The following is a 20,137-nucleotide window of genomic DNA, read 5'->3' as shown; positions in this document are numbered from 1 at the left end:
GCTCATTTCCCAAAAGTGACCCACGATTATTCATGGGTCACAACTTTTGAATGTGTGACCGGAGAATATTCACTGGTCAGTTTCTGGGGTGTTTGCCACAAATAGGAGCAAGGGAGAAAGGTCTGGAATTGCTCCCCTCAGAAGATTCAAGAAAAAAAGGTCTGAAATGGCCTCATGTGAAGAAGACTGAATTTCAGAAAACCACAGAGGTTTCTTAGGATGTGGGTGGAGTCAGATAAAGCAAGGCAACGTGGGGGGGGGGGCTCAATCAGTGAAAGTAATACAAGGATAGGACAAGGTGGAAGGGATGAAAGTGGAGTCAACTTGATTTGACCAGGATCACCGTCATCTGTTGGCAACGACGGTCTATGCCTGAATGATGACAAAACGGAGCTCATCATCCTTGCCACCGCCACCAACATCAATAAACTCAGCCATAAATACTGTAGTGTTGACATTGATGGCAACATAATCAAAGTTGCCAAAGACGTTAAAACACTTGGCTTTTACCTAGACACCACCCTCTCCCTCTCTACACAAGTCAATTCCTTGGCCTCTGCCTACACATGTAAACTTATCAGAGCGGCCAAACCCTTCCTCTCAACACCTAGCTGTATTACATTGGTCAGAGCCCTGATCCTTTCAAGATTGGACTACTGCAATGCCCTACATCTAGGTGCCAACAAACAAATCATTTATAAAATCCAGATACTACAAAATAACACCCTCAGAGTGGCATTGGGTATTTCTAAAAAAATTCACATCTCTGAGACAAGGAGACTGAACAATTGGCACACAACTAATGACAAAATCAGTCTAAAGACTGCCTCACTTACACATAAATGCCTCAATAACGCCGCCCGCGTTACCTCACAGAAGGATTCACAAGACAATCCTCTAACCGCCCTTCAAGACTGGCCAACTCAAACCTCTTAACAATACCCAGATTTAAATGAGCCAAAACAGGAGGGTGTTTCCCAGTTAAAGAAGCCCAGTTGTGGAATTCCTTAAAGCCCGCCCTAAAAACACACCAAACCTACCCTCACTTCTGACGGAATATCATTAACTGTTTAAAGAAAATGACCACTAACCTTTAATGCTCCACCAATGGACCTCCATGATCAGCCTGTACTGTACACAGTCAGCCACCACTGTGTACATCATATCATGTAACTAATGATGGATATTATCACCACCTGTATATTATTTGTGTATATTTTCTCCACCTGTATATGATGTCCCTGTTGTCTATTTCCTGACATACCTATGTCTACAACACTTTTGTATATTATGTACAGCACTGTAACCAAGCTGAGAATTCTCTTGCCTTTTTCTGCACCCTTATATCCTCGGGTCCGGCGCGAGCTATAAATAATAAAACAAACAACCATAAGAAGTGAAAAGAAAAACAATGCATTAGGGCATGTAAACAACTACCAGAGAAGAAGGTAAATCGGAAATTACACACCTCGAGGAAACAGGAGAATTGTGACATGTCGGCTGGCAGAGAGTGGAGTAGGTAGCATGGATGTAGGTGCTTGAGAAAGCAAGAAGGGGAGCCTCTTGACCACGCGTGGGACTTTGGGCACCAGCAGTTTTGGGCAGCAAAAAAGAAGCTAGAAAGAGGTGACCATAAGAGGCAGAGAAGATGGCAACAGGAGAAATTAGGAGTTTGGAAGACATGAGAATGGGCATGTAGTGGTCAAGATGGGGTGAAGAGGTGGGGATGAGGTTAAAAGTAGGAGAGGGAGTTTAAGGATCATTCAAATAGATGGCAGTGCCAAACATCGAAAACTGTGGCTACTGAAAGGGCAGACCAAAGTGAAGATCACAAGGGTTGTAGATGCAGGGGCAAACATGAATGTAGAAGGCTTTACACACTTTTCGCAACCTTTGACAGGACTGTTTCCCTGGGCGAGATCCAATTCAACAGTTAATGGTTATTTCTTTTGGGAGTCAGCTGTGGTCTTGTAATATTATCTAGGTTGCCATAGATATGAGTTAAATGAGTTTTCAATTGTTTACAATTCCACTTGCGACATTCCAAGGCCTATTTCAGTTCATGCGTGCCAAAAAAAGGAAAGAAAGGATCTTCACAAGCTCTTTTTTATGATTTCCACTTTATTTGCAAATTTCCTTACTGTCACTCTCACTCTCTACATGTGTTTCACCCCTGTTATAATCACAGGGGATCTTCAGGAGAGATTTTCCAGGCACGTTTTGCTGATTCAAATTTATGATTTGTCAAAGAGTTTTCTTAATAGTTCAGTTTCCATGATACAGCTATTATAATTTCTATTTAGGTGATTGCCCTTTTCGTTTTCTTTTTCTTTGTAATCTGGGTAGTTTTCCTTGATTCGGTGAATGCAGACGGGGTTACAGCAAGAAGGAAAGACAGAAGGACTAAGAAAGAGAGGTCAATGAAGAGGTGAAACGGAGGCAGAGAGAAAGCGAATGTCAGAAATGCTTTTTTGCCCAACAGCAAATTACACATTTAATTGTACTTTGTGTTTGCCTTCTTTGCTATTTTCCTTGTCATTGTGACCATTGTGTGGTCAATGTTAGAGTACACCTTGCACGCTCGCAATGTATAAGTAGTCCTTCATTGACTCAGCATGTGTCCACATGCAGCCTAAATCAAGCCGCTCACTGAAACTCTAGCAAACGGAGGATAGCACAGGGGCAACATACTGATCTTATAAGCAAGACCAGCAGAGCAACAGAGGTTTGAATTCCGATCCGCGCTAAGAAACCGAACTCCAGTATTAAGCGCGCTATAATAAAAACAAAAAAAATAAACCACTGAGTAAGGTATGAGCACATCTTCAGATTTAGGCATGCCAATATTCCGTCTGCCTCCTCATTCCACGATTTCTATTCCCTACCACCCCTGGACATCCTTTAATCAAAATGTCTTGACTCACTCTGGGCCGCTCTACATAATCTGAAATTAGCATTCAAACCTCTTCTACAATGTCCAAGTCCCTTCTAAATCCAGTCACGCCAGCCATACCTATTAATGTGTTCAGACCAACTGGAGACGACAGCTTTCCCCATAAAGCACTTCTAAATATCTCTCCTTTTGTTCTGATCAAGCAACCCTCCTCTCGCCACCTGGTTAAAGCATAGTGCGACTGTGCACTTGGATCAGCAAGCCACCCATGGTCACATGTCCCTGCTGTAGGCCCAGCACATGTTATTCTGTACTATTGACATCAAAGCTAGGCCTTTTGTGCCAACGGGACAGCAGGCTTGCAAGTGTAAATGATTGGGTGCAATACTGGTCTATTCCTCCATATCGGCCACTCCTCTTCCGCTCTCCCATCTCTGAACTTCTAATATCCAAATCATGCTAGAACTCCAAATGAACTTGCACTTTTCGAATAGCTTCTATGCTGTAAAATAATGTAGCAACCAATTCTGGGTAGTGTTTCAAGTGCTACCATCCAGTTTGCCTTCATTGTGAGCTCCTTTGGTATGTTTGATAGGTCCCTTTTTCTCTTATAGCAAGTCCTCCTTACATTGTACCTACAAGTGTAGTAACTCCCAAATCTATATAAATAAAAATATGAATGTTCGTTTGTTTAAAACCTTAAATCTCCGTAAGTTCTTCACTGATTGCTTTGAAATTTTGACGCAACTTTGCATTCGTATAGGCGCATGTTTTTATATACCTACTATACATAGATGTCACACCTGTGACAGGTAAAAACAGGCCTTTTCTGAAACAGCCGAGGAAGCAGCAGAGTGACGTGCAGCCAGACTTTAGGATGCAGGGTTGTGAGCACAGCGATCGCGTTCTACAGCTTCAGATCTGCTTCGAACGTGACAGGCTGAGAGTGGCTGAGCAGATCATCGTCAAACATGACTCGGAGCTCAGCAATCACGTGATTACAATCGCCTTGCATTCCGGTACAACCCAGCTGATGATTATAGTAGGAGCTGGCATGTTCTCATTGGTACCATGACCGAAGTGTGTCCTTATTGGACGGCTCTGAAATTTGATGGAGGAACGAAAGGAATGTGTTGGGCTGCCGGGAAAATTAAACTGCCTCAACTTGGAGAACCGCCAAAGCCATTGAAAACTACCTACAAGCATTGTGAAATTAAACATATTACAAACGTGTGCTTTCTCTTTTCTTTCTTTTCCATTTAACCAGACTCAGCATCAGCAACAGCAACGCATGGCCAGGGACAGCTAGTGTAACATAAACATTGTGGAAGCTGGGCCAAAGATGGGGAAAAAAATTGCCCATCTTAGTAGGCGAGGACAGCAAGCTGCTAGCGACTGACTTGGTCCATCTGTTACCCAATGTACATCCCAGAGGCTGGAAGGAATTGCATCCTGCACACTCGCCAACACCACCACTACCACCACATTGCAGTATTGCAGATACCTTCCTCAGACATACTATCGGGCCTTTCTGGGATGAACAATCGTACAAAACGTGCAGGCACACTTGTATGAGAACACCAACTCTGACATCAGGAAAGTATCAGTAGTGGACTGCATTACAAGTTCCCCACAGTCAATCCTTGACTGGCAAAGTGCTAGCAGGGCCTCCGTCGGACCAACAGTGTTTGTAGAGTAAAGCATGAAGTGCACACAACATGAAAAAAGTTCCCAAGCTCACCAAGTAAGGGAATGGAGCAAGTGGGATCCCTGTAATTGGACAGAGAGCCCACGAGACACTCAGGTCATTTGCCTTTAGCACAGATTACTCAAAAGCTTACAGGAACCTTTCCAAGATAGCAGCAGTGGTAGAAGCCTCATTTAAAAATGCCGTCTTTGTGCGGAAGGGGAATTGGAAACTGTAGGGCACCTTTTATGTGAATGCGTGTCCCTGCCATCTTTAAGGGTGGGTGCGCTACGTTCAGCAGGGTTGATGGTAACTCTACCTAGGACTCAGTTGTGGACGGAGTTCATGAATCGGAATATTCATGTGTGTATTAGTTACCTCAACATTTTCTGGATGGAAAATTAATATTTGTAAAATTTGAACATGAGGGGAAATGTGAGAAAGTTTGCCAAGACTTATGAGTGTAGCCCCTATTAATTTTACTGTATGTATATAATTTATTCCAGAAGGGTTTATTGGTATATGTGAAAAGTCTAATAAATTATAACAAAATAATACAAAATACAAAACAAACGGGTGAGAGGCATGGTTTAGTTACGCAGAGTGCCTAGCGTAGAAAGACTCATTCAGATGGATTTCAAATCCGTTTGGGGAAAACACAAACCAGAAGCGAATCCAAAAACCTGAAACCAGCTCAGACACGCCTCATGCAATCACAAGTGCTGAGACAGTTCCTAAACCCACTGAAAGTATATAAAATAGATAGGGCTAGCCTTAAGCATGGGGAAGAGACAGAAGCTCAGAAGGAAGCAGACACTTCCATTTGGTCCTTGTATAAATGGGGCAACCACTACCCGGAAAGGGGTAGGTACATGTTTTAGAGGATGTGCAGCAGTTACTCTAGAGAAGGTTACACCAGAGAAATAACCAACAACAGGGCATGCTGAGGAAGGAGTGGACCCAGCAAAGGGTTCTTGAGCCAAGCCTTGAAGCAAGAAGGAAGTGTGAAGGTGAAGGACTTCCTAAAGACTGATATGAGGAGAGACCCCCTTGCAGGAGGGTACCATCTCTGCCTGAAAAGGTCCCTACATTGGTAAGGGTGTGGGGAATACTGTGTTTGTTTGTTTGCTTGTTTACTATTTATAGTGCGCACCCCACCGTGAGATATCTGGGTGCGTTACAAAAATATGCATGTTCATGGTTACAGAATAGGTATTACACACAATAATTACATATAGAGGTATGTGGCAAGAATAACGGTACACACTTTAAACAAGAGGCAAGGTATATACATAGCTACAGAGTAATACAGTACAATGATACTAGGGGGAGATGTATACAACTGGGCGCAGGCAGGAAGCAGGGGTCTATACAGGTGTGTTTTTGAAAATCAAACAAAGTTCCATAGTTGGGCAGCTATCACTGGGAAGCTGCTACCCACAGCTATTTTAGCTTTGTATCTCGGCACCCTTAGGCGGCCGGTGTTAGTCGTCCTGGTTGGTCTGGTGGGGTTGTTTTTGACAAATTTGTCTGCCAGGTATTGAGGGGCAGCATTATTAAGACATTTATAGGTACGGGAGGCTGTTTTGAGCTGCATTCTTTCTTGGATGGAAAGGCAGTTGTTTTGTCTATTAGTTGAAATATGTTGCCATCTAGGGATACCCAAGGCGGTTCTAAGGGCGTTATTCTGCAAAATTTGGAGTTTATTGATAATAGATTTGCTTGCTCCTAAATAAGGTTGCTAAGGTGAATGCTGAAGAACCCTAAGGTCTTCCCCCATATGATAATCTCAAATATCTGAGGTTGGGGAGGAACCGAACACATCATGTAACGACTGCTCTGGGAAACCAAGATCAAGCTGGAGAAAGCAGAACTGGAGTGAAGCCTGAAGAGGAACCAGAGAAGCCTCAAACCTGGGGGGCATTTTAAGAGGTCTCGTGAAAGCAGGGAAACTGATTAAGTGTCCACACTGAGCAAACCCGGGAAGGGCCTTCTCTGTAGAAGGTTTCTGCTTTGTTGTGTCAGACTGTGGTTGCATATTCAACAGTAGGATTTGTAAACTCTTTTGTTGGCCCTCCTTTCGAACATCTGTGTCAGAGTGAAGGGTAGGCAGGAGGCTACAGACCAATTTATATTATGATTTGAAACGTTCTAGTGGTCACCTCTTTTGGACACTGATAGTCCCTGGAGGGACAAGGATTTAAGAATAAGTTGAAAGCTTTATGAACGGGACACGTCTCCTTGAAGGAGTTGGGCACCTAGAAAAAGGCTCACTTTAGATGTACTATCCCCGACACTATTTGCTTTAGGAACCATCCTCCTTATTTTTCAGTATTTCCACAGTTCCTATAGGCATTTGTTTTAACCCCTTGCCCGATAATCTGCAGTTCCAAAGGATGCCTTTATTCAGTATTCTGTTTTTACACGCGTGTCATTGATCTGCCCTACCACAGAACAATGGTGACTCTGAATGACAGTTTGTTGAAAATACTTCAGGCCAAAGACTTATGCAAGTTTCAGATGATATAAAGGCAGATGCAAGGCTATGGCTGGAATCTTTGAGGACATATGGTGGAGTTTAATTTTGGGTGGTAGTGGGACACCCCTCACCCCTGCGAGTCAGTGCATTTAAATATGATCAGATGCTGCAGTAATATCAGTATTCAAAGTTTGCTACAATGCAATTATTGTACAGAAATGTGGGCATTAACAGACAGGAAAGGCAGAACATTACATGTTTGTAATTGTTTCATTTGATTATAAAATGCAAATTGAGGAGCCCAGTACTAGAAAATGAGGAAATTGTTGCCTTGGAGAATTTCCACGTGATAAAAAGGACACAGAAGACTTTCCCATTTCCATTCTGATCAGGGTTCTCTCAGAGGGGAGTTTCCTTTGCTAGTGTGTTTTGGTCTCATTCCCTCTGTACCCGCTGTTCAGCGCCATGATACGCACTTATTTAATCAGAGTATTGTGCTTCATGCATGACAGACGCTGAGAGCATGGCTTAAACTGGAACAAACAATATTGCGGATGCTCTACTTCGCCGACAGTGAAATGGAGTATGGAATGGCCGCTGTAGCGGAAGGCCCCCACAAATAGTGTAAAAGGTTCCTTCCAATGAGAAAGTTCCTCATTATTCCTGTCCACCAGAACGTTGCACATCGAAGCATCGTTGGAGAATTTAAGAAACAGGACAGAAGGAAAGTTCTCAGGGCAGAATTCTAAAACAGGGAAGTGATGTTGTCAGAGATGGAGGAGGAACACAGAGCTGATCTCAGTGGCAATAGACATTCATGGGCTCTGATTCTGGGGGAGTGGGCCGGGGAGATGGTGAAGAGTGTTTTAGAGATCTGTCTTTTACAGAAAATGAAGTACACAGAGGGCGAGAACAGTGGGGCTGATGTAGGAGATCCTGGGCCTTTATTACGCTTGCCAGGTTTCGAGACAGGGGTTTTACACCGCTTGTGTTTAGAATATTTGGACCAAAAGCCTGCCGGTGCTTGAGACCAATAGCGGCAGATAGTTGGAGGTGAAGTCAGAACCGCTGAATACAGGCAGTAGATTGGGGGGAAAAACAAGTTTAACGGTTTGCAGAGTAGTAGGTGGTATTCAAAGTTCTAATAGCCAGAACTGCATAATTGTGTTGCGATGTAGGAGAAACTGTGGCTTCCCAAATAAAGAAAATGGACGCACCGAATATTTAAAAGGACATAGGTTGAAGATCTTAGAGTGCGAGAGTCGGAGTGCTAGATAAATTAGGTATGGGGAAGAGAAAGCCCAAACCCATGTACTTCAGAATGGACTCTTGCATGTGATTTAAAAAGTGTTCGGAATTCCACAGAGAGGCAGTGAAGATGGTCAATAAAACGAGCCAAGCTCTCAAAATTGCACAAAGACTGTTACAAGTAAATGTTTCTTAGGGCATTCGGAGGACAGACCTAAACGGCCTGTATCGGGTCTGTGTGTGTCATGATTTACTGTCAGGGCTCAAGTTGCGGGTTCACGCGGGTGGACTAAGTCCATCCACTTTAATATACCCAGGAGGTGGGGGGGGGGGCTGCGTGCACCCTCTGAATACAGGTTGTGTGAAAAATTAGAACATTTGACTGTCTTCTTTGAATTTATGCCGACATGGGATTCGAACCACAGTCCCCAGCAGGCCAGGCACTTCACAGATGGACCAAGTAACTAGATAAAAAATACAATAAAACTAAAGTTGAAATGGCATATTTTGGGACTGTATGTTCCAGGACAAACATTGGTATTGATTCGTGGAGTTTAAAACATGCACACATTTTAACATTTTCAAACACTATTAGAAGAACATATCCTCTCTTTGTTTTTGGTGGGTGTTGATTTTAAGAAAGGCAAATGCCATTCATCCTGTGCAATTTGTATGGTTATGGAAAGCCAATTGAATGAAATGTGCATATGTCACCTTGATATGCTGACTTCTGGTGACACCCCACTGCATATGTTAGAGACCCCCAACTTCTTTTTGGGACTTGACCCCTGTTTGCTATCGTTCCTGCCTCTTGAGGGCATGATTTGGGCTCTTTTCCCTCTTGGCCTTTCCTTCCTACTCTTACGACATAGTACTGTGATGATTCGGGAACTCAAAAATCACATTTTCTATTTTGCTTCCTTTCCGGGTGAATTCTGTGTTTCTGGCAGCCACTATGCTTCTTTATTCAAAGGACTATGCTTCCCAGAATGCCTTGCCTAGTGCTTCATCTTCATCCTATCAGGAAAGGCTTGGGTGGAGGATAAGGAACACCTGTGACAGGCAGGTGCTAGCAAGCATCACACCTAAGGCATGTGATCATGACAGAGAGAGTAAAGTAGGAAAAATAATGGCATGGTTGGGAATCCCGACGAGCTCCAAGGTGAACCAGAGGTGGGAAGGGGCTTGGATGCCCCTTAGGCCTTCAGGGTAAAGAGTGCTAATGGCATGGTAAGCATTTATAAAGTTCAGCAGGAGGAGTCCATTGTGTGTTTTCCTCATTAGAAAAATGATCATATGATCGTCTACCTCACCTTCTCACACCAGGCCACGTTGATGAACGCACTTGGCTCCTCGGGGTGTATTTTAATAATAGCATCTAGCTAAGCCTTCAAGCCTTCTCAAAGAACAGACTCCAGAGAATTCAAAACAAAGAAGCCCGAATTTTGATAAAACAGAAGTGATCAGACAAATCACCCCTTCTTTGCAAGCAATACATTGGCTCCCGATAATTAATTATTCTTTTTTTTAATGAGTCATTTTTAAGATGCTTAAAAACTCTGCCTGTGACTCTCCACTTTGACCTAGGTTTACATGGTATACTCAGGGAAGTGCCTTAAAATAAGCAAATAAAAAATTGGCCCACATCCCTCCCTACAGGAAACCAAGTCAAGGAGGAAGAGCCTTCTCGATGTAGGCTGTAAAGTCTGAAACACATTACCCCGTTATTCTTTGGAAAAAAACTAATCCTCCTTTCAGAAAGAAGCTGAAACCCCTTTCTTTTCAGCTTCTCCTGACATCTAATACAGACCTAACTATCATCAGCTCATCCATCTCTTACTTTGGGGTCTCATTATTTTTTTGCCATGTTCTACAGCGCCAAGATGCCTTCCGGCAAACGTGTGCGCTTTATAAAACTACTCATCTTATCAGGTTATGGTGAATATAATATAAAGAGTTCAAAGTGGGAATTGCTAGGCAGAGTAGCAGGTTAGAAATGCTTGAGGAGGCTGGTAATTCACTTCAAAATGGATCAGCCAGCACAGGGGTAAGAATGGGGGAGGGGGCAGAAAGAGAGAGAGAGAAAGAGGGGGGGAAAGAGAGGGGGGAAAGAGAGAGGGGGGAGAGAGAGAGGGGGGAGAGAGAGAGGGAGGTGAGAGAGAGAGAGAGAGAGAGAGAGAGGGAGGGAGGGAGAGGGGGGAGAGAGACGGAGAGAGAGAGAGAGGGAGAGAGAGAGAGAGAGAGAGGGAGGGAGAGAGAGAGAGAGAGAGAGGGAGGGAGGGAGGGAGAGGGGGGAGAGAGAGACGGAGAGAGGGAGAGAGAGAGAGAGGTGAGAGAGAGAGAGAGAGAGGGAGGAAGGGAGAGGGGGGAGAGAGAGACGGAGAGAGAGAGAGAGAGAGAGAGAGAGAGAGAGAGAGAGAGGGAGGAAGGGAGAGGGGGGAGAGAGAGACGGAGAGAGAGAGAGAGAGAGAGAGAGGGAGGAAGGGAGAGGGGGGGAGAGAGAGACGGAGAGAAAGAGAGAGAGAGAGAGGGGTGAGAGAGAGGGAGAGATGCCCTAAGCGTGCATTTATACAGAAATAAACCAAGTGGACCATATATAAAGCACTACATTAACAAGTTGAGTGAAAAGTGGAACGGAAATGTTATTTTACAGATCCTGAATGTACGCCTACAATTGCTGGCACACAGTTATTTTAGCGAGAAAAAAATAAAAACTAATCTGGGTTTACAGTTATCAAACCGGAAAGGAGCAGGCGAAAGAAAATGCAGTACAATCACCTGAATGAAGTCATTGTTTCACACAGCATGTAGCTTTACTCACCCCTCCAATTTCAAACCTCCCATCATGCACTCCTCTTCAGAGAGCGCATCACCGAGAGCTGTGCCTGCATCCGTCTCGCTTTAATGCGCCTACATTTAGAACAATGACAAACCAAAGCAGAGCCCCCCTGAGTGCAGAAGCTAGTCTCCGAGGCTGGGGCCAGCTGAGTACCAGCCGCGTGTGAAGTGTTGCCTGTTGGCTCGGGCATGTTTTATTTTTGTCCGCCAGGCCCCTGGATACAAAATGTAAGGTGACATTTTTGGCCATTTTTGGAATATTAAGAATGCAGGCCCAAATCCAACCATGGGACACTTTCGCTTAGTCTTTACCGAAATGAAAGGAAGTGAAACACACGCACTGCATTTACACATTTACAGGAAAAAAAGGTGGCTTAGTGCCAGGCACAGCAGTAGAATGGATGATGTTGATGGACATCCGGCAAACGAGGACACAGGAGCTGGAAACAAGATTGTTTTGTGGAGTGCGAAGGGCAGAAGCAGGAACCACCAGCCAGTGATGAAGTGAATATAAATGTCAGGTTTTACCATGCAATAACATCTCAGCGCCGGGTCCATGAAAACGTAACCTTCCGTCTTTTCAGGCAGATTAGCACAGAGAAAGCATTGCGCCTGGTAAGCTTGCCGGAATTGTGTATAACCTGGACAAATGGGGCAAGCGGGGAAGGAATCCGCTGCCCGGGGAGGGATTTCATGAAGGCCAGGGACAATGCCAAGGAGTTGGCCCATGTTGATGGGAAGGTGAATGATATTGGCTTTGCTTGTGTGTGCACGCGTGGGCAGAGTACTGGGAATTTGGTTAAGGAATCACTAGAGGGTGAACATCAATGTGATCCTATGGGTTCAATGGGATCTGGAGGCCGGTTTGGAAGAAGGGTCCAGTGGTGCAGACAGATGTGATGGAACCAAGCAGTGATTGGGGCTGACAAGCTCAAAATTGCAATTTGCTCATTAAAGAGGAGGTGGTTTGGGACGTGTAGAACCACTATTGCCTTATAAACAAGATCCCCTCCAACCACTCACTACTCATGGAGTGTTTCAGAGTCTTTATTAAAAAAAACATGTATGCCTTTTTAACACATCATTGTATTATTTTTTGTTTAAAATATTTTTTATGTCAACATATTGCACAACATATCCTTACAAGTAACCAAAAAAACAAGAATAGTAAACAATTAGCGAAATTCTAAATGAAACCATCACCACACCATGTGATCTGTGCAGTGCTCAACTTGTAAACAAATAAGTGCCAGGGCACACATTTCCTAGCACTCAGGTGGGCAGTTCCCTACCACTGCTGCCACCACCCAAAGCTGCTCCCTACAGAGCCGACATATTTGGGGTTACACTACAGCTCACAAATGCTCATTGTGGTTGATGGATGCACGGACTATCATCATTTCATAATTAAAGTGAGTCTGAGACAGTAAGTGCTGGGGTTGTCGCCTGTCAAACACCAACAGAAATTAAGCACTGGATTTGTGATAATAACAACCAAAATAAAATGAAAACATATTTTTCTAACATTGCGATCTCTCTCCTAGATGGAGCACAATTGCTGATTTTGCTCTTGGGTGTGATCAAATAGACTTCTCCACACGAGGCCCATTCTGCTCTTGCTACTAGGTCTGTGGTGCACTGTATTACACTGCTCTCCAGTGTGGCACTTCTCCTGCCAGACAGGTCTGTTAATGCCCTGATGTCGGGGAATTTCACCAATTCCAGTGCCAAATAATCTTTGTACTCGATAGGCTTGTCCAACTCCAGGCCTCGAGTCCCAGAATCCTGACATGTTTTCAGGATATCCCTCATTAATATTCATGAGAAAAATGTGCATATGTTTAGTACGATTGTATGCAAATGTATCTCATTAATATTAATGAGGGGCATCCTGAAAAGCTGACATCTTTCTGGTCCTCGAGGCCCTGAGTTGGAGAGCCCTGCACTCAGAACAGCCCTCACTGAAAATTGTTCAGTATCATGGATGGGTTTCATTCACTCGTTCCCACATCAACAATAGTTTGATCCACTACCATCGATTACACGACAAGCACACACCCATCCTGCTCACCCACTTTCTACATTTCCAGTTCCTCTTTTCATTTCTATCCTAATTCTGCTTCTCCTATTCTATCAACTTTTTCTATTTTCCTTTAAGGCACAGATCATGGACTGGTTTACCCCGGGAATGGGCACATCACTATCGGGAGAAACCTAAACCCTATAAGTGTACTAAGTGCTGGGTGCAGTATACAGGTTTATTAACTAACCTGTGGGCACTCGCTCCCATTAATTGTGTTTTCCATTAGGTCACCAGGAAAGCCTGGCAAACTTGCTCCATTTTCTTTTTTTCTTTTTTTAATACGCGTGGGAAATCAGAAGAGCCAATGACGTCCTTTGGTAGGTGCTGTCGCTGTGGGCAGGACCGAATGGGTAAGAGTCTGTAACCGGGGGTAAATTAGGGTCCCTCCCAGGAGATACTTGCCTGTTGTGGTTGCCCTGCTGTTTACAGTCTTTCACATCATTCACTAACCTTGTCAATGAAGTAGAGGGCCACCGCGCGCTGCCTTAGCTTCATCTCCTTGGACTTCAAGTCCTCGTGATATTGAGCTCGGATTCTGTCCACACAAGTCTTCAGCTTCCGGGCAACTTCGTACTTCTCCCAGTCTTTTTCACCCTGTCAAAACCACAAACAAAAAATATATTTTACAAAGCACAATGTAACAGCACTGCTACTTATGTCTTCACATTTTATTTCAGATGCTTACTTATTACAATGGGGTGAATTAATTTGCTATTCATAGGTATTTCTTCTTGGTATCAGGGGCGTATCTTGCAACAAGTGTGGGGTGTTTCTCTGAGCATTCAGGCCTCTGGGCTGACCCTGGAGGGTCTCCCATCTCCTGCACCTCCTGGCCTGAAGGCCCTGGGACCCTGCCACTAACAATGAAGGTAAGCCTTTGGGCTTTTATGTGGACTGCATGTCGTGTAGAGATCACTAGCTCCGGAAAATGCGAAAAACAATATCGGAATGAACTTATGTCTATTTTTCAATCTTTGACATTGTCAGCATGATTTACTGCATGACATGTGCCTGCTGAAGCTGTTTTGTCGGACTGTAACATACTGGGGCTGTTGCGATCAGGCCCTCCAAGATGGCCGTCCCTTTGTTTGCTTATGGTGCTGGCCTTGTCCACCAGGCCTGCTTCCCCTGATTGGCTATCACCCTCAACATCTAAGCCAATCAGGTTAGCCGGCAGGCGAATGCGGGCCCGCCTCCAAGGCATGAGACTAAGGCCCTGTTTGCTTCCTGTTTGTTGAATGTTCCTTCGGTAAGCCCCCAACATCCCGCATTGTTCCCTCTCTGCCCCCTCCCATCGCCAACGTCCTGTAATGTTCCCTCTGTGTCCCCTCACCAACGTCCCGCGTTGTTTCCTCTGCGCCCCCTCCCCAACATCCCATAATGTTCTCTCTGTGCCCGCTCCCCTCCAAAACGTCCCGCAATGTTCCCTCTGTGCCCCCCTCCTGTAAGAGGATTCAATTCAGCACTACAGCCAAGTTAACGCCTAGTCTAGAATACTGAATGAAAACCCTTATTGATATATCTTTAGGTCCAGTTCATGCGTTCTGGATGACTACCCTTGTATAACACCCCTCTCTTGGAATCCCCCTGACCCCACTGAGCCAAGAAGTAATTCTGTTTTGCAAGTTTAAAAGGTTTATTTGATAAATTAAAATATATATCACACTTTTTAATAAATTAATAATTGAATATCACACTTAATCTGATATGGTAAATATTAACAACAGAGAATCTGGCACTAGCACACTTCTTTAATCACTAATGAGTTGACATGAAATGGATAAGGTAGCACACTGGTAACTAGGAACAAAAGTATAATGTGGTAGAGGATGCTTTATGTAAGCTCAGGTGGATGCAATATTCAATGAATGCAGTACAGAAAATACGCAATATGATTTCAACCAAACAATGGAATCACTTTTCTCTGGCTATTCACTCCCCCCCTCTTTATGCAATGCAAGGAAATGGGAGGAAAGCACACAGTTCTCAGAAATGCAATCAATGTAATCAGTTCAATCCAGCAAGCTTAGACAACAGAAAACAGATAGGAGTTTTGAAAACACAGGCCCAAATTCTTTGATATGTGCTAGCAATGGATGAGAAATATGCTGGAAACGCTTTGAATTCCCTTTCAGAGGTTCAGGATGAGTGGTATCTAGTTAATATTAGTCCAGGCTCACACTAGCAATGATGCAGGGATAGTTAGCAGGTTAAACGAATTTCTGGCCAATGGAAATCAGCAGCAGCAGTTTTTTACATGTGAAGAAATTGCAAATCGCGGCAAAATTCGCGGATGCGTGTTCCGCGATTGCGGTAAAACTATAAGAGGTAGGAATGCGGTTCTAGGTTCCTAGGAAAGCCACGATTCTAAGCTATCAGAGGAAAGTTACTGCAAGTCTCTAGCTCAAACGGTCGCGGAGATATGAGCGATTTAGTAAAGGTCGTTTTTGGTTTTGTAAATTTTAAACGCACACTTTTTCAAAATGACAAGTGACAAATTTTTGCAGCTAGAATGACAGGTGACAGCTAGGAGGCAGTTCTACTTAGGTTAAATAGATTGAATTAGATGAATTTAAACTAAGAGATGTGTTCTGAGTTTTGCTAAGTACTCACAAGAGATTTTGAACAGGAAAGCGACTTGGTCACGGACTTCAGTCTGGTCAGGTCTTTCCGGATTCTGCTCACAGCGCCTGGTCTGGTCTCGGCTAGGCACAGCACTGCTTTCTCTCTGGTCTGGTCTCTGCTAGGCACAGCACTGCTTTCTCTCTGGTCTGGTCTCTGCTAGGATAGATTGAAGTCTCTAGTTTGGCTTTCTGGAGTTTGATGGAGGTAAGTATGGATTTTTCCGGCAGGGCTTCCAGCGGCAGATGAAATTGAATGCCTCTATGTGTCCTGACTCTCTGCTTTTATCTGTTTCTTGAGAATGGGTGTGTGTGTTACATCACTAGACTCGCCCCTCTCAATCGTCATTGGTCCAGCTTTCATCCCTTACTTGATTGGGGGAATGAAATGAAGTGTCATCATGATGAGGTCTGTTTATGATACAGAGAACCCACCCCTGTCAACTTTACACACAATCTATATCTGACCTAAAAACATATTTGCACAGGTACACATTTGTTTAAAATTACATATACATGGTGTGGCTGAATTTAGCCATGTCTATGTCCAAATCTGCTCATTCTCGGAGCTTGCATTCAAAGAGTGTACATAATTGACTTTTTAACTGCTTTTTCAATTTCCGACATGGACCCAACTTTACATACATGTGTGCAGGGGGTAGGGACATTAACTGATGAAGTTTCAGATTTTTAACATGCACACATTTAGAGTAATATCCACTTTTCCGCTAAAACCCCCCTGAACATACCACCGGTTCCTACCACGTCTTAAACTGTGGGCAGAAAAATCACAAGAATTATGGTATCATTTATAAAATTTTCACATGTCCGCACTATGAATTATCCCCCTTTTTATAAAACCATATCCTTGCTGCAGGGGTGTGTCTTTTCAGGTCACATGGTACAGAAACCAGTCTTTCCAGTTTCTGCCAAGCCAGCTTGCTTCTCACAGGCAGTGCTCCTCCCAGCTTCTCCAGGAGGAAGCCACTTTTTACGACGTCTGTAATAAAAAACCTTTGCCTGAGTGGAGAGGGCTTTGTTCACTCTCTGGCAGAGCACAGATAATTCAATTATCAGATAGATGGCATATCCTTAGCTTGGGCAGCAAAAGGAAGGTTGGCCTGGGAACACAGTTGTGACTCAAGTTTCACTGCTGATGGGATCCGTTGCTAGGCAAAATCAAGTTCCTTAAGCCAGACCTTCAGCTAACTTTTTGTTGCTTTTAAAATAACTTGTAATTTTACACATGCAGCTAGAATGCTGATTCTAAGTGCAAAACTATGACATTACAACAGTTACAAAGGCATGTGACACCAAACAAAGGTCACTCATTTAATTTAACATTTTCGATTTTGGTGGTTTTAAATCCAGTTGCAGTTAGGCTTAAGCTGCTGACTCCATAGCATTTTTGTTATAAGCATTGTTTTTGGGCTCATTTCCCAGATTTTGTAGGCACACAAAACTCCATTCTGCCAAATGTCTGCTGGTGTTCAGTGAATATTTTGCACATGTTGCAAGGTTTGAAATAGGCATTTTGCTTGCCTTCAGAAAAACACACAGTGGGTTTTAAAACGCCGGCTTTTGGATAGTGGTGAGTACTGGTACTGCACCCATTTTTGGGATTTTCTTGGATTAATGCATTCTAAACAGGAATGGTTCTTACATGGTAGTAAATCCTTGCTTAACATTGTTTTGATGGGGCTCCTTACAGTAAGATGGTTATGTGGAACCCCACAAAAAGGTTGAATCTTTAAAGTGGTCCAATGAGTCACGATTTCAGCAACTTTTTGACATCAGTAAAAGTGGATTTTGTTAACAAAGACCTTTCTTTACCCTGGTGGGTGGCAAGTTAGGTAACCATTTTGGTGTGCGCACAACTGCGCAGCTTTCCTGGATTTCGGCGCACATGTGGGTTTTCCGCCATCTTGAATTTCCTAAGCCCACAGCACCAAATGTTGTAGCAGGATAGCTTAAACGTGGGTCAGGACACCCAACACTCCCCAACATCCTGCAATGTTCCCTGTGTCACCTCCCCTCGCCAGCATCCTGCGATGTTCCCTCTGTGTCCCCTCCCTAATATCCTGCGATATTCCTTCTGTGCCCCCTCGCTAACGTCCCGCGTTGTTCCCTCTGTGCCCCCTCCCCTCACCAATGTCCCTAGATGTTCCATCTGTGCCCCCTCCCCAATGTCCCATGATGTTCTCTCTGTGCCCCTTCCCCAATGCCCCTCAATGTTTTCCCCATGCACCCTCCCCCAACATCCCGCGATGTTACCTCTGTGCCCCCTCCACAATGTCACATGATGTTTCCTCTGTGCACCCTCCTCTTTAGCTGCATTGTTGTAGTTGTCCTCCCACACCCTCCTTTGCCCCATGTGGCTCTCTCCCCTGTCTCCCCCTTCTCCTCCATTTGTCATTCGTTCTTACCTTAACTTATGTTTTTCAAAATGCATTCTTAACTACTTTGAAGGCCACTAGTTTGTCTTCCTCTCCCACCTTTTGTTTCCACTCTCCCCATCTCCCTCCAGGACTATCTGAATTGTCCTCAGACATAGTAAAATAGTCGCTTGTTCCGTTTCTCTCCTTCTCCCTCTTTTCCAATCCCCCCGCCCCACCCTCCTCCTGTTATCTTTCCGCCACTACCTCAATTGCCGTCAGGCATAGTAATGTAGCCGCTTGTCTGTCACTCTCCCTCCCTCACCATTCCCTTAGAACTTGCACTATCTGAAATGTTGTCAGGCCGAGTATGATAGTTATCTTTGTTCTTTTTCACATTCTGACTGTATCAAGGACTGAAAGAATGCTCATTGTATTTATTTACTTGTTCCCTCCCCTCCTTGAAGCACTTTGAAACACTGTGTATAGGCGCTATACAAATAAACAATCAATTCAATTCAATGTGTGGTAGGCTCTGCGGTCAGTTTTATGGCATGTCACTGAATTTTGGTGCGACATGTCACATTACTTGGGGTGAGCCATCCGCTACTGAGTGCCGGATATTGCAGTCTCCTGAGCTGCAACCCCTTTGTTGGATGTTTAGAGACCGCTTATCATTTAAACTGTCCCGATGGTGCCTATGAGGCCACCAGTAACATGAGGCCACCCATAGGGCAGCAACCACTCCTCGGCTTAGTGCCATGCCATTTTGGAAGTTGCAGAAAAGGCTACAAAATTAACTCCCATTTGTTCCCAGCGCCCAGAGGATCACAGCCTAGTGCTGCCTGCCCTATCTTCAGACTGCACGGATAAAACAAGTGTGCTACATGTTCGTAACCTGGATAAGCAGAGAGCTTTGTTTGAGTCTCTGAGGCTGCACTGAACGAAAGGGGCCAACACCTATTATTTGAAGGAAATCAGCATCGCTAAACACCACCTCATTGACAACTGTTCACATTACTTGAGCGTTGGAGGATGCGTTTGGTGTATGTTGCAGCAACTGAACGTATATATTGGAACTAAAGTAAGGGTATGAGACTAAATGCACTGCCTGCCATCGTCAGCAAAGATAGCTGCATTGTTCTTATGTAGGAGTATTCATGTCAGCATGCTGGTTAATTAGTGGCAATTACATTTATTTTCATGGCAGCAAGGGGTGAAACATATCTGATGTGATGCTTCACTTTCATGAGAACTTCTTTAACTGTCTGCACTTTTGTTTTGAAATAGCGAAATCATTCTTAGAGAGGTTAATTTAGCCAATGGTCTCGTAATAATCTCAGGATTCCTAGTCAAAGCTGCATTGTTGCGGCCAGTGCTAACTGCATGCATTACCACTGTGGATCCAACAGCGTAGACAGACATATTTCGCACCTGAAAGTGTATAACATTTCAAGATCTGATTAGATATCTATGCATTGGGTAGCCTTTTGTACATGCAGAGTGAATCCTCCTTTTTTTGTCAGGTTGATTTGCCATGTGGTTTGGGCCTTTGCAAGTCAAATTTATTTAACACATAAGCAGAAGTATAGCTTTCGAAAGGGCAAAGCGATATGATCATGTAACGTCAATTTAAAAAAAAAAATTGCATCGCCATTTTACAGAACAGAGGATCATATTTAAAATATCTTAGTATTACTCACAGAAAACTTTATTCTAAAACGTCCACTTATTTAGCAGGAAAACTCAAAATATATGGAGAGAGAAGCCTGAGTAACAAGTCTAAGATTAGAAGTACCTACATTCAATAAGGTCGAGTTCTCCAAAAAAATCATTTTCTGGGGCAGCAGCAAAGTATTGGAATGAACTTTCCAGTGAGTTAAACATATTGGACTACCTGAAAACTTCATACA

The 20,137-nt window shown here is 43.9% G+C and overlaps 1 protein-coding gene across 1 annotated transcript in view; it reads right to left on the bottom strand.

The window, feature by feature from the left end:
- The window catches only part of LOC138527482 (DNA topoisomerase I, mitochondrial-like), a 2,081,463-nt gene that overhangs the window by 358,058 nt on the left and 1,703,268 nt on the right, over window positions 1-20,137 (bottom strand). The window contains exon 23 of the mRNA XM_069638684.1: window positions 13,679-13,822. Within this exon, the coding sequence (XP_069494785.1) occupies window positions 13,679-13,822 (144 nt within the window). The remainder of the gene's footprint in view (window positions 1-13,678; window positions 13,823-20,137) is intronic.

This window comes from Ambystoma mexicanum, chromosome 1q (assembly GCF_040938575.1).
Source record: "Ambystoma mexicanum isolate Mex_15411 chromosome 1q, UKY_AmexF1_1, whole genome shotgun sequence".
NCBI classification, from domain to species: Eukaryota; Metazoa; Chordata; class Amphibia; order Caudata; family Ambystomatidae; genus Ambystoma; species Ambystoma mexicanum.
The sequence above is the reverse complement of the archived record's forward strand: the minus strand, read 5'-3'. Positions and strand labels throughout refer to the sequence as shown.